Source organism: Nannobrachium achirus (assembly GCF_963921795.1).
Source record: "Nannobrachium achirus genome assembly, chromosome: 21".
Classification (NCBI taxonomy): Eukaryota; Metazoa; Chordata; class Actinopteri; order Myctophiformes; family Myctophidae; genus Nannobrachium; species Nannobrachium achirus.
In genome coordinates, this window is record NC_137828.1 from 27,744,109 (window position 1) to 27,757,816 (window position 13,708).

The 13,708-nt window shown below is 42.7% G+C and overlaps 1 protein-coding gene across 1 annotated transcript in view; it reads left to right on the forward strand.

Annotated features, from left to right (window-relative positions):
• The window catches only part of LOC308307179 (contactin-associated protein-like 2), a gene marked incomplete at its 5' end in the record, with an annotated part of 419,567 nt that overhangs the window by 223,246 nt on the left and 182,613 nt on the right, over window positions 1-13,708 (forward strand). The window contains 2 exons of the mRNA XM_080752350.1: window positions 1-204; window positions 4,187-4,336. The exon at window positions 1-204 is cut by the window's left edge and continues 58 nt beyond it. Of these exons, the coding sequence (XP_080608476.1) occupies window positions 1-204; window positions 4,187-4,336 (354 nt within the window). The remainder of the gene's footprint in view (window positions 205-4,186; window positions 4,337-13,708) is intronic.

The window sequence follows — 13,708 nt, forward strand, 5'->3', positions numbered from 1 at the left end:
CCAGCTTCCTGCAGCTCCCGGTACGAGCCAATCACAACGTGGTATCCGTGGGCTTCCAGTTCCGCACCTGGAACCCAGACGGGCTCCTCCTCTTCAGTAACCTTGGCGACGGAACGCTGGAGATGGACCTCGAGGACGGCAAGGTCACGGTGCACATCAACGTGACGCAGACGATGAAGACCAACCACATAGACATTTCATCAGGTAGGGAACACACACACACACACACACACACACACACACACACACACACACACACACACACACACACACACACACACACACACACACACACACACACATTGATGGTTTGGCCAATTCAGAGAAGCCAGAAGATCTGCTGTGGTGACCCCTGTAAAAACAGCGTCCAGGACGTTCAAAATTTGGAACTGATTGGAACTGAGAATCAGAACTGAAAATCAGCTCTGTTCATGAGAGCCACAGGCGCACAATTTATTTACACATCAATCAATGTCAATTGAAATACCAATATATTGATGTATCAATACTAGTAAGACGCCTCAGGGTGACATCTTGGCCATCTGGCCAGTGATGTATATTGGATCAGTTACCCATATATGGAGACCCCTGGTACCCATATATGGAGATCCATGTACGGTATATGGAGATATGCTGTGAGAGCCCAAACATACTTACTCAGTTATTCGTTATGTTATGCCCATACATGGAGATCGCTATCTGTAGAACCAGCCACACAGATATGGGCTTTCCTGGCCACCTGTCTTGGCCATATATGGATTCTGTTAGTGTGGTATGTGGCCGATGTGGCCTCCATATATGGGCATTCCCATATAAAGTCCTGTTAGATATGGGCTTTAAATTGATGACACCAGGGAACTCCATATAGGCATAAAAGGTGATGTTAGTGTGACATCACAATGAAGCCAGAGTGTGATGTCAGAGCGGCAAACCCATTCTGTTAAGAGTGGTTCCCCTGACATCACAGTGACATCAGAGCATGATGTCAGAGCGACAAACCCATAGACTTGTGATGTCACAGTGATGTGACAGGGGAACCACAGTGTCAAGCGTGACTAAGGAGATACGTGGATACACGGATACGCAGACAAGATGTGCCGGTTTTCATAGTTAACTGCAACCTAAGGTCGCAATCAATATATTGATATATCAATAGGTCTAGGACTGCAGGAGGAGATGAGAGGATGTATCTGCTATACTGTATGTTAGGGCATTCACCAAATATTCGAATATTCGAATATCAAAGTCACTATTCAACGGTGTTCACCGAAGTAAAATATTTGCTTATTTTTATTGTTTTATTGTTTTCTCTTTAAAAAAGATATAGTTCATAAAGCTTGGCTAGATAGGATTGCCTCTTGCTTACTTAATATTTGACAGTTTGGCCAGTCCTGTCGTATTCAACTATTCGAATACTTTGAGGTTGAATAATTCGAATACTAAAAGTCACTATTCGTGAATGCCCTACTGTATGTCTGATGTCTGCTGGAATCCCTGTTTTACTGCTGCCTCGTTGATATCGCATTTCTCTCCACCGCTTCACACCGAGCCCTCATTTCCATCTCCTCCCTCTCTGTGTCTCGCTCAAAATTGGATCAGTCAGGTGCTGACTGCCTTTTATGCATCATCGATCCCCCAGGCAAATGTAGCCCAAATCAATGGAAATACAATTCACACACACACACGGCTTCTGATAGCGGCGAGGTATCTCTGGGACTATCTTGATAGCAAGCCTAGACGGTTCTGAGCCTCAGGCATTGACTTTCTCCCCTCCTCATAGGACTGATTTCCTGTACGTCTCGTCTAGACAGATACGGCCTCAACAACACCCCCCAGGCCGCCGCCACCACCCGATACCCCACCCCCTCCCCACCCCCATTCATTGACTTTCATTTATATTGCTTCAGCGTTATTCAACGTCTGCTTGTTATTCTGCGGTGCAGCGCACTTTTTATTCAAATTTAATGAAGCAACCGATACCAGAGTAAATTGGGATTTAAAGAAAATGCTGGAAAAAAGTTCCTTTTTAGTTTTGTGTGTGAAGGTGTAATACATTTTTAATCACTGACACAGATTATGCCTCTAATAGAGCAGTGATAACAGTATACGTACATTAATGTTGAGGTTATGTCAGAGAAAATATGATTACGTTTCAACAGTGATGATAAATCAAATTGTAAAAATGTCTCTTTCTAGTGCAGTGGTTCTCAAAATGGATTCCAGGGACTCCGTGTGTTCCTTTAAGGGGGTCTAGATTGATCCATACAAGTCTGTAACTCTGACAGTGTACAAATTTGGTTCCATGTGTACACTGTCAGAGTTAAGGGGAGACCTTGAAATTTGAAGGTTTGAGAAACACTGATCTAGTGGATGTCCAGTCATCTATTGACGTGCACATGTGCTTGTGTGCCACTGCTTGTGTTTGCACTTGTACAGTATGTGTGCGCACTTGTGCCTTTGTGTTTGTGTGCGTGTGTGTTTGCGTGTGTGTGTGTGTGTGTGTGTGTGTGTGTGTGTGTGTGTGTGTGTGTGTGTGTGTGTGTGTGTGTGTGTGTGTGTGTGTGTGTGTGTGTGTGTGTGTGTGTGTGTGTGTGTGTGTGTGTGTGAATATGTAGCGTACATCTGCATTCCATGACATTGAAGAGGTCATCTAAGGGTTAATGATTACATCACATAGTGGATGTCTACTGTCACCGTGTTGATGAAGGTTAATTAGATCAGACCCCCGCAGAAATGAAAGCATTGGTCTCAAAATGCATGCTGGGAGAAAATCAATAACAGCAGGAAAAGCAGCTCTCCAAAAATACTGAGCATACACGCGTATTGTTCATGCTCGCACGCACGCATGCACGCACACACCCGGCTGGTACATTTACCCATTTAGGCCTAGAATTGTTGAATGCTTTAACCAGTGAAAAATAGCAGATTTTAGCAGATCTACAGCGAGCTTGTAGATCTGTTATTTTTGAAAAAGTCGTGAAAATGTGTGCAAATCTTTGAATTTATGTATTTTCAAAGTGAACGTTTGTAACTCAAATTTTGCTTCTGGGTGGTCCCTGGAACTAAATATTTTGAGATGGGGGTCTGTGGCCAAATAAATATCATTTTGGGGGTCCAAGGTTTGAGAACCACTGACATAGTAGTCTCTCAAGAACAGACTAACTGAGCTCCATTTAAGTGAAAAGGACATTTTCTTTGACGATGGCTGGCCAGATTGCTGACATAGAAAAATAGTCATCGGGTCAAAATTCAAATTTTCACGATTTAAAAAAAAATAGCAGATCTACAAGCTCGCAGTGCGGCACTCGGTGCCGTGCTGTGAGCTTGTATATCTGCTATTTTTCAATAGTTAAAGCATAAAATAATGATACAAAATAATGTGTACCCGTTCTAAATGGGTTAAACTAGCCACCATCCACTATATCCACCCAAAGCTGGTAAATTATACCTGCAGCTGATATAATGCATGTTAGTGACCATTATTTCTTTTCAGTTCATAAAACTAATTACTGCACCTATCCAGCTATATAGAGTCAATATAAATGTACAGTATACTATATATATACTTTTTGCATTTAATCTCGCTATAAATTTCACAAAGAAGCACTGTGTATAGAGCCACATCTGCTTTTATCTCTTGATTTATTTTGGTGGATAATTTATCAGTTTAACAGTTTTCACAAAATCGGAAATTGATTTACAAATCACAAGCCACTTGGACGATCTAACAATGTGAATGTGTGACAAGGTGTGTCTGCAAAGGTGTAGCTTAAAGGCCATGTACACAGGTAATGCCTTATTTGGGCATTTCCTGCTCAGAGCAGTTTTTCTTGTAGACACTAAAAACCTCACCTGATGACATGTGAAGGTGAGTTTCAGTGATGTCATCAGAATCTGCAAATCACATGACAGAAGACTGTCATGTGACTTGACTTATACCAGTATTTTGATGCTATATACCCTAGAGTGCACCGCCATCTTGTGGGCAGTGTGCCAGGCTATGCCCTAGTGGGCATCGCCATCTTCTGGCTGTACTAATTATTTCCCTGTCTTTAGAGGAACGCCCCCACAGCCCTTCAAATAAACAAACTACATTTGTTTTCTACTTCCTGTGTACATGGCCTTTACATATCCAGGTTATCAAAGAAGTGAACTGTGATGGTGTTTGTTTGTGTTGCTGCTGCAGGCTCAGGCCTTAACGATGGTCAATGGCACGCGGTCCGGCTGGTCGCCAAGGAGAACTTCGCCATGTTGATGATTGATGGCGACGAATCATCGGCTGTCCACGCAACCACACCCCTCACCATCACCACTGGAGGAACCTATCACCTGGGAGGTAAGACCACACCCCTCACCATCACCACTGGATTAACCTATCACCTGGGAGGTAAGACCACACCCCTCACCATCACCACTGGAGGAACCTATTACCTGGGAGGTAAGACCACACCCCTCAGTCGGCTCAAGCAACGCTCGGCGCGGCGACTTGCTCGCTTTAGCTCGCTCAGCAGTGTCTCGCGTGGCCTCAATTCCGCTTGAGACGGCGCGCCTCCATCGTCTCCACCGAAAACAAGTGCTCCTTTACAAGGCATCTCCTACGGATACAATAATAGCACCAGGCACAGCAGTGTTTGATACCATGGACAGTTACTGCCAGGCAGAATTAATACCATGGACAGTTACTACCAGGTAGAGTTAATACCATGGACAGTTACTACCAGGTAGAGTTAATACCATGGACAGTTACTACCAGGTAGAGTTAATACCATGGACAGTTACTACCAGGCAGAATTAATACCATGGACAGTTACTACCAGGTAGAGTTAATACCATGGACAGTTACTACCAGGTAGAGTTAATACCATGGACAGTTACTACCAGGTAGAGTTAATACCATGGACAGTTACTACCAGGTAGAGTTAATACCATGGACAGTTACTACCAGGTAGAGTTAATACCATGGACAGTTACTACCAGGTAGAGTTAATACCATGGACAGTTACTACCAAGTAGAGTTAATACCATGGACAGTTACTACCAGGTAGAGTTAATACCATGGACAGTTACTACCAGGTAGAGTTAATACCATGGACAGTTACTACCAGGTAGAGTTAATACCATGGACAGTTACTACCAGGTAGAGTTAATACCATGGACAGTTACTACCAGGTAGAGTTAATACCATGGACAGTTACTGCTTCGCTGCATCCTGCAGCCTCAGCACCATGGATAGTGCCTGTGATTTAACAGGAGGTTGTATTCAGCTGTCAGTCAACTTGAGCTTTTAACTGAGCTGTGATGGTCATGGATGGAGATGAATGACAGGTATAATTGGGGACCAAAAAGAAAGAAATAACAAGACACACATTCGTGAGCGCACGTACGAACACACACAAACACAAATGTTTGCATTACTTACTTGTGAGGACATAAACAATTTAGGACGGCATTGACAACAGCTGAACATAGTAAAAAGAAATCACCAAAAAATAGCAGATCTGTGTCACAGTGGTGTGAGCTTGTCGATTGGCTATTTATCAGTGCGTGCCATTGGCGTACAACTAAGTATCGAATTGGGGAAACTCTAACCTCAACGCTGCCCAATCCTAAACCTAACCTGAATTGTTTTCTAATTATGGCTAACCTTTATTCATCTTTTAAAAAAACATAAAATAGCCATTTATCTTGCGAGGACTTGGACAATTGTGGAAAATTCTACTGTGCCTGTGGGAACATTTTGGTCCTCACACGAATAGTCACACACACACACACACACACACACACACACACACACACACACACACACACACACACACACACACACACACACACACACACACACACACTCACTTTAAAGTGTGTGCTCAATTAGCTGCCACTTGACATTGACAACTAGTAGTCCTGCTGGTTAATGTTACGTGACATAATGGACTCGTAAGCAGACAGTCTACTGTTAAACACACGTTTGTGAGCTGCAGGGTATCAGAGAAGACTAAACCGCTTCGCTGTTATATTACAAAAAAACAGTCTTTGAAGAAATACAAATCTGTTGTTATTCAACTGTTTCTAATTTGCATGTTTTTCAGATTCTTTTTATTTATATATTAGACTATTTATTTATGTGTTTTTATTTGTGCGGTTCAGTTCGATTTCTTTGCTTGAATGGAAAGCGTGTGTGAATGCTAATCGGTGTGCTGATACTACTGTCTGGGTTGGAAGTAAATTAGTTCTATGATTTATCTCATTAAGCCTGTGTGTTGCCTCCATGCTGTCTGAAATAAATTACAAACAGTAATTCTCACAAGGGGGGGGGGGGGGGGTGGGACTGAGTTACTAGGGCCCAAGGTGGAGGGCACTGGAGGGGCCTTCATTATTTTATACTTTAGCTATTGAAAAATAGCAGATATACAAGCTCACAGCGCGGTACCGTGCTGCGAGCTTATAGATCTGCTATTTTCGAAAAGTCATGAAAATATGTGCAATATAGTCTTTTTTTAAGCGAACATTTGTAACTCAAATTTTGCTTCTGGGGGGTCCCTGGAACTAAATATTTTGAGATGGGGATACATATCATTTTGGGGATCCTTCACGTGAAAAAGTTTGAGCACCACTGACATAGAAACATAGGTTCTTCAAAAAACTTATGTTCGCAGCTCGCAGCGCGGCACTCGGTGCCGCGCTGTGAGCTTGTAGATCTGCTATTTTTCAATAGTTAAAGCACAAAATGTGAGTGAATCCTTGTTCCCAGGGCCCAGAATTAGGTGCAACACCCCTGATTAGAGAGAGAGTGAGTGAGTGAGTGAGTGAGTGAGTGAGTGAGTGAGTGAGTGAGTGAGTGAGTGAGTGAGTGAGTGAGTGAGTGCGTGCGTGCGTGCGTGCGTGAGTGCGTGCGTGCAAGTGGTGGCTTTGTATTCAGGTGCATGCAGCTAAACGTGTGTTGGCAATCACATGTTTCCCTAATCCCTAGTATGCCGAGTAAAGGCTTGTCCATACTGTCTCCGACCACTGAACCTTTTGTCGGAATGGTCCGGTTCAACTGTACAAAACGACATCACTCGCAATTTCTGAAAAGAAAATTCTCCCAAATTAGAGTTCGGAAAGGTGCACGTCGGAAAAGTCGGAACTCTCCGAAAAGTTCAGTAGTCGGAGAAAGTATGGACAGGCCTTAAAACTCTACAAATTGTAACACTAATCCAATCCAACGCGTGTGTGTGAGTGCTTCTGTGCATGCGTGTGCATGCATTTACTGTGTGTGTGTGTGTGTGTGTGTGTGTGTGTGTGTGTGTGTGTGTGTGTGTGTGTGTGTGTGTGTGTGTGTGTGTGTGTGTGTGTGTGTGTGTGTGTGTGTGTTTGCGCGCGCATGCACGCCAACCTCAAGTGAGAGTTTTTTTATCTACAATTTAGCAACAGTTTTCAATTTCCCACAGTGCTGCAGCTCATCCACGTTTATTCTGCTCATTTCCCTTCCACCAATAGTAGGGCGGCGTGGCTATAAAATCGTTCAATTTTGCGATAAAAGCGCCAAACTTGGTAGATATGTTGATTGATATATTAGAAACAAATCTGGATATCGGGCCATCAAAAAAATTTATTTTTCAAAATGGCCACTAGCGGTTTGTTAAACCTTCCTAAATCACCCTCTAGGAGCGACAGTTTTAGTGATAGGAAGCTGAAATGTTGCATGCTGTGTGTGCATGTTCATGTCAATTGGTTAAAAGGGGGTGTGGCAATGGGAGTGGCCTATCATAAAAAGGTGCATAACTTTGATATAGATGCACAGATTTGCACAAAATGTTGTGGAAAGGTTGGTCACGACCTAAATAAAATCTGAGTAACTGTTCACACCATCTTCTAAAAAAAGGGGTTTGTCATTAGGACCAGTGTAATACAGTGTAGTACCAGTACAATACCAGAAGCTCCCTCCCATCAGGTTGTTCTTCTTCACCTCCTCAATTCAACTCCTCAGGGCCAAGATCTGGGATAATGTGGTTCTCTCCTCTCGAAAGGCATTTTGGTTTTCCTCGGGTGAGGGTCGATGGCATGCCGAATCCGGTTTAGTATCATCCGGTTAGACCTTTGCTGCAATACAGGTCAGGCTGATGCCTCGGTAGTTGCCTAGCAGGGCAAGGTTACAGAACTGTAGGATGATGTGGTCAAGACATCAGTTCTTTACGACCTCTGGGGGTATGCCGTCCGGCACAGCACTCTTACCCTCTCTCAGAGTGTTTTTCACCATGGCAAACTCAGTGACCGTGAAGGGATCATCCTTGATGTTGAGGTCCTGGAGGAATGATGGTATATCTTCCTCCTCTCCATCTGATGTTGTGCCCAGCAGCCCTCGGAAGTGGTTGAACCAGGTCGCTACCCTCTCCTCACTGGTGTGTCCCTCTACCTGTCCCTCCTTGGTCCTCTTCCTTGGTCCTCGTCCTCGTCCAGGCTTCTCCATACTGCCTCTCACCATGCACTGCCTGGACTCTCTGCACCCTCTCCATCAGTTCCTCCCCCTTGATGTTATCATAGGTACTGAAGAGAAGCTGTTTGGCCTCGTTCAGTATCCCACGTCTCTCCACCGTAGGCTCACATGCAAAGCCAAGCCATGCTTCCTCCACCCTGCCCCGTGCCGCTACGACCTCTGGGTGTTTGGACTGCAGGGAGCTTCTGGTTTTGTACTGGTACTACACTGGTATTACACTGGTCCTAATGACAAACCCCTTTTTTGGAAGATGGTGTGAACAGTTACTCAGCTGTTATTTGGGTCGTGACCAACCTTTCCACAACATTTTGTGCAAATCTGTGCATCTATATCAAAGTTATGCACCTTTTTATGATAGGCCACTCCCATTGCCACACCCCCTTTTAACCAATTGACATGAACATGCACACACAGCATGCAACATTTCAGCTTCCTATCACTAAAACTGTCGCTTCTAGAGGGTGATTTAGGAAGGTTTAACAAACCGCTAGTGGCCATTTTGAAAAAAAATTTTTTTTGATGGCCCGATATCCAGATTTGTTTCTAATATATCAATGAACATATCTACCAAGTTTGGCGCTTTTATCGCAAAATTGAACGATTTGTCATGTTTCAAGAGCTACGCCGCTCCACTACAAGGAGACAAAAGCGTAGTGAACAAAAGGTTTTTCATCCCCGCCTTGCTCCCAGTTATTCTGTCTAATCACACAGCTTCATGAGTCAGAGAGGCCAAGCCGAGTGCATTAAGCCTCCTAAAGCCCTCAAACAATATTTCTCCGCTACTACAGAGGCTTTTCTCAAGGTAAAATAAAATAATGAATGAAAACCTTTCATTAACCCTTTCCAAGCCACGGGGAGCCCCTTAATGTTAAAACCGTACTATATCGAACTTCCTAGGGGGGGAGGGGCAGCCAATCGTCTTTTCCCGTACTTTCCCGTATTTACCGAAATAAATGATTTTCATCCGAAAATCGGCGATCGTCTAACCTTCCCTAGTCACCACTCGTGCATCGATAGCTCATGGCTGGGCTGAGATGAAGCAGAAGTGATGTCATTGGCCTTTCCTTTTCCAAGGCACATTATCCCATTCGGTTACTGTCTGTACCCTGGTGCTTGTACAGCAGCCATGCTAGGGGCTATGCTAGCGAAAATTTTCAGTTCTGCTCTTGAGTCACACATGGATTAATTGCGGGGACATTTACGTGAACGGATCGCGCACGCGAAACGCACGGGGAGATCGATGATCGGCCAAAACACCCATTCTATCCCAACGGAGATCGAGAAAATCACGGTGAGTTACTGACCTGGGGAAAAAGAAAAAACAACGGCGCTGTTCAAGATGGAGGGGCTGCGGGCTCATGTTTATAAACATAATATTATGTCTCGATCACAATACAATAATAGAAATTTCACGGCTAATCTACCAACCCCCATTCTATTTCGGCTTAGAAAGTGTTAAAGGGCCTACACCATGCTTTTAAAACTATATTTTTTGTATAAATATATGCTCAAAATTGAGTCTTAGACAGGTTTTAACCCTCAACAAACACTCTGACCATTCTTTTTGTTTGTTCTAGCTCTACTATAATGAGGCTCTCCAGCTGCAATACCAAAACGGCCTCTGTTTGCTCAGGGGCGCATCTAGTGGGGTTTTTCCAGAAAAAAAAGAAGTTTTTTGAAAAAAAAAAGTTTTTTGAAAAAAAAAGTTTTTTGAAAAAAAAAGTTTTTGAAAAAAAGTTTTTTGAAAAAAAAAGTTTTTGAAAAAAAGTTTTTGAAAAAAAAAGTTTTTTGGAAAAAAAAATTGAAAATTAAAAGTTTTGAAAAAAAAAAATTTGAATTTTTTTTTTAAACTTTGACAGTTTTAAAAAAAAAAAAAAAAAAATTGAAATTTTTTTTTTGACTTTTTGACAGTTTTTGAAAAAAAAAAGTTTTTTGAAAAAAATTTTTTTTTGAAAAAAGTTTTTTTTTTTTGACTCTGAAAAAAAAAACGGGAAACGCGTGTGACGTCACATGCGTCAACTCTCAGAACAGCACTGTTCTGAGAACCCGTGGAAAGCTTTTCATCTCTGTCTTCCCAAAACCAGAGAAAGACACAATGTACAGAAATAGGACTTTGTGAGGATAGAAGGTGCCAGTGGGACCCCAAAAAAAGGTTTTAAAATAGAAAAAGTGAAAATTCATGGTGTAGGTCCTTTAATATTGCTGAGATCAGCAAGGGGTGGCGCAGTGGTAAAGTGCCTGCCCACAGGGGTGTCGCACCAAATTCTGGGCTGTGGGTACCTTAGCTTTTGAAAAATAGCAGATATACAAGCTCACAACGCGGCACTGAGTCCCACGCTGCGAGCTTGTAGATCTGCTATTTTTGAAAAAAAATTCAACATGTGTGCAAGTCTTTGAATATTTCAAATCCTTCTAAGGTTTCTTTTTTTGAAAAACCTGTTTCTATGTCAGTGGTACTCAAACTTTCTTATGTGAAGGACCCCCAAAATTATAGGCATTTGGCCATGGACCCCCATCTCAAAATATTTCATTCCAGGGCAGTGGTGAAAGTGGTTTGAAATTCTTGCCGGAACGGCCGGAAAAAATTGGGAGGCTCTAACCCCCCAAAACCCATGAAATGCATAGAAAACTGCATTTTGGCATAGTTATACACACAATAAAAACACTACAGGTCCTACACCTGAAAGGCAACGGCATTACACTAACTGTAACATGAAACATGATTGAAATCCTAAAGGAAATAGGCCTATCTATAATAAGACTCTTCATATTGTTCATTGTTCCATACAGAAGGGTAAGCAGTAGGGCTAGCAGAATCACCTAAGATAAGATAAGATGTTTATGGTCACTGTACAACAACATTTTGTTTAGTATATCCACATAAACACATACAGTAGCAGCATCAACAAAGAAAGAAATGCTGATAGAGCAACATTATTCTATCCTGTCACCATATCCTGCTCTCTTATTTGTTGTCTCCCCAGGCCCCCACACACATGTAAAGCATGTTTGAAAGCTCTATATACATTCCAGATAATATAATATATTATTATTAATATTATTAACCAGTTATCTAAAGTAACTAAGTAGTCTACATTTACTAAAGTACTGTATTTAAGTACAGGTTTTAAGTATAGCCTAGCCTACTTTACTGGGGTATTTCCAAAGATGCAGAATAGAATCATTTTGGTCTATTCTGCAGCTTAAGGCTGCATCGCATGCAGGCACCATGGCAGGCACAGTGCCACAGACACGACGAGTCTCTCCTAGAGATGGGATTTATGGCTCTTTGAAGTGAGCCGGATCTCTGGGATCCGTTCCTTTCAAAGAGCCGTTCAAAAGACTGGCTCATTCGAAGGAACGGCTCCCTACTGTGAACCGAATCCTATATCGTTCATTTCAAAGAGCCGTTCAAACGACTCGATTCGTTCACGAACGTCCCACCTCTACCCGCTCCGTGTCAAACACTGAAACAAACCGAATCGATTACACTGACCTACACAAACCCACGGGAATAATTTAGAAGCACTTTATCAGAAAATATAGTCTAACTAGTAACACTTGTGTAGCCTACTGTATGTTAATCTGACTTTAGTATAGGCTATTGTTTTCTTCCTGGACGTGCGTTTGTGGCAGGTTATTTAACATGGGATTTTTGACAGCTGGCTTCTCCCTTTCTTAACGGAACTCCGTTCCGGCCCCAAATGTTTTAACGGAACGGGGGTTCCGGCCGTTCCGGCTCACTTTCACCACTGTTCCAGGGACCCCCCAGAAGAAAGTTTTAGTTACAAAAGTTTGCTTAAAAAACACATATATTCAAAGATTTGCACACATTTTCATGACTTCAAAAATAGCTGATCTACAAGCTTGCACCGCGGCACTCTGTGCCACGCTGTGAGCTTGTATCTGCTATTTTGCAATAGTTAAGGCCCCTCCAACTTGAGCCCTAGTAACTCAGTCACTCTTCTCCAGTGCTATATGAATATGTTTGGTGCATTTAACCTGTTTGGTGCCAATCCCGAGTTTCCCGAGTTTGTATTGGTACCCCCCCTGTGCCAACCCCGAGTTTCCTGAGTTTGGGCCGTTTTTGAAAAAAAAAAAAGAAGGTTTTTTTGGACCTCAAAAAATGTATTAGGCATGATCGCGATCGCGAAATTGCATGTTTAACCCCCATAACAAACCCACCTTTCAAACATGGCAGCCATGTTTGTTTACATAATGTAAAAACATAATGGCTGATATCTCATGAATGCCAGAACGGATTTCCAAGCGGATTTTTTTGTTTGAAAGCTGTGAACAGCGTGCACACCAGGGTTTCCGCTAGGCATTTTTGGGGCCGGCCACCGTGGCCGGCAGGATTATAGTTTACCGGCCAATCAATTAATTTATCGGCCATATTATATTGAACGTCACACGTGTTTGCAGATGAGATACTGTATGTGCATGGTGCACATAATAATTACCCCATTTTATGTTAGCGCTGGGCTTCCTTAATTGCTCTTTATCACAGATGCAATTGCAATCTGTTCCTGAGTTAACAAAATAATATCCTTACTACTTATGTTATGTAGTAGTATAAAGAAGTGAATAGGTTAAAGTGGGCGCGCAACACAAGCGAACCGTTTGCGCGCCCTGCCACACAGTAGCCTAGACTACGTGGCCTACAAATTAATAAGTTAATTGTATTCTATATGATTTTGGCTTCACCGTCTCATGAAACCTTTATATGCAAACACACAACATTTGTTTTGTTTTGTTTTGTTAATGTTATGTTGGTGCAAGGAAGGTTACTAACTTGCCTCTGTTGCTTTGACCACGATGGGTTCACATCCATGCGATCAGAAAGTCATTATAATATCCACGATTCCACAGAGTTCGGGTCCCTTTTTCATTATCGTCTACTCTCGGTCCAGCTTGGTCTAGAACCCCAGTTCTGTTCTGATTATAACACTAGCGCATTAATGTAAGGCTATCAACTTGACGGAGCTGTGAAACGTGTGCTTGTCCATAAGGCCGTGTGCGTGTCTAAAATAGCAGACATACAAGCTCACAGCGATGCGCGTTTCGACTTGTTGTGAGCTTGAAGCTCCTATATTTCCAATGCACGTAACATAGAGATGGGATTTATGGCTATTTGAAGTGAGCCGGATCTCTGGGATCCGTTCCTTTCAAAGAGCCGTTCAAAAGACTAGCGTGCTTTTCCCACCACTGTTCAGGAACGGCTCCCTACTGTGA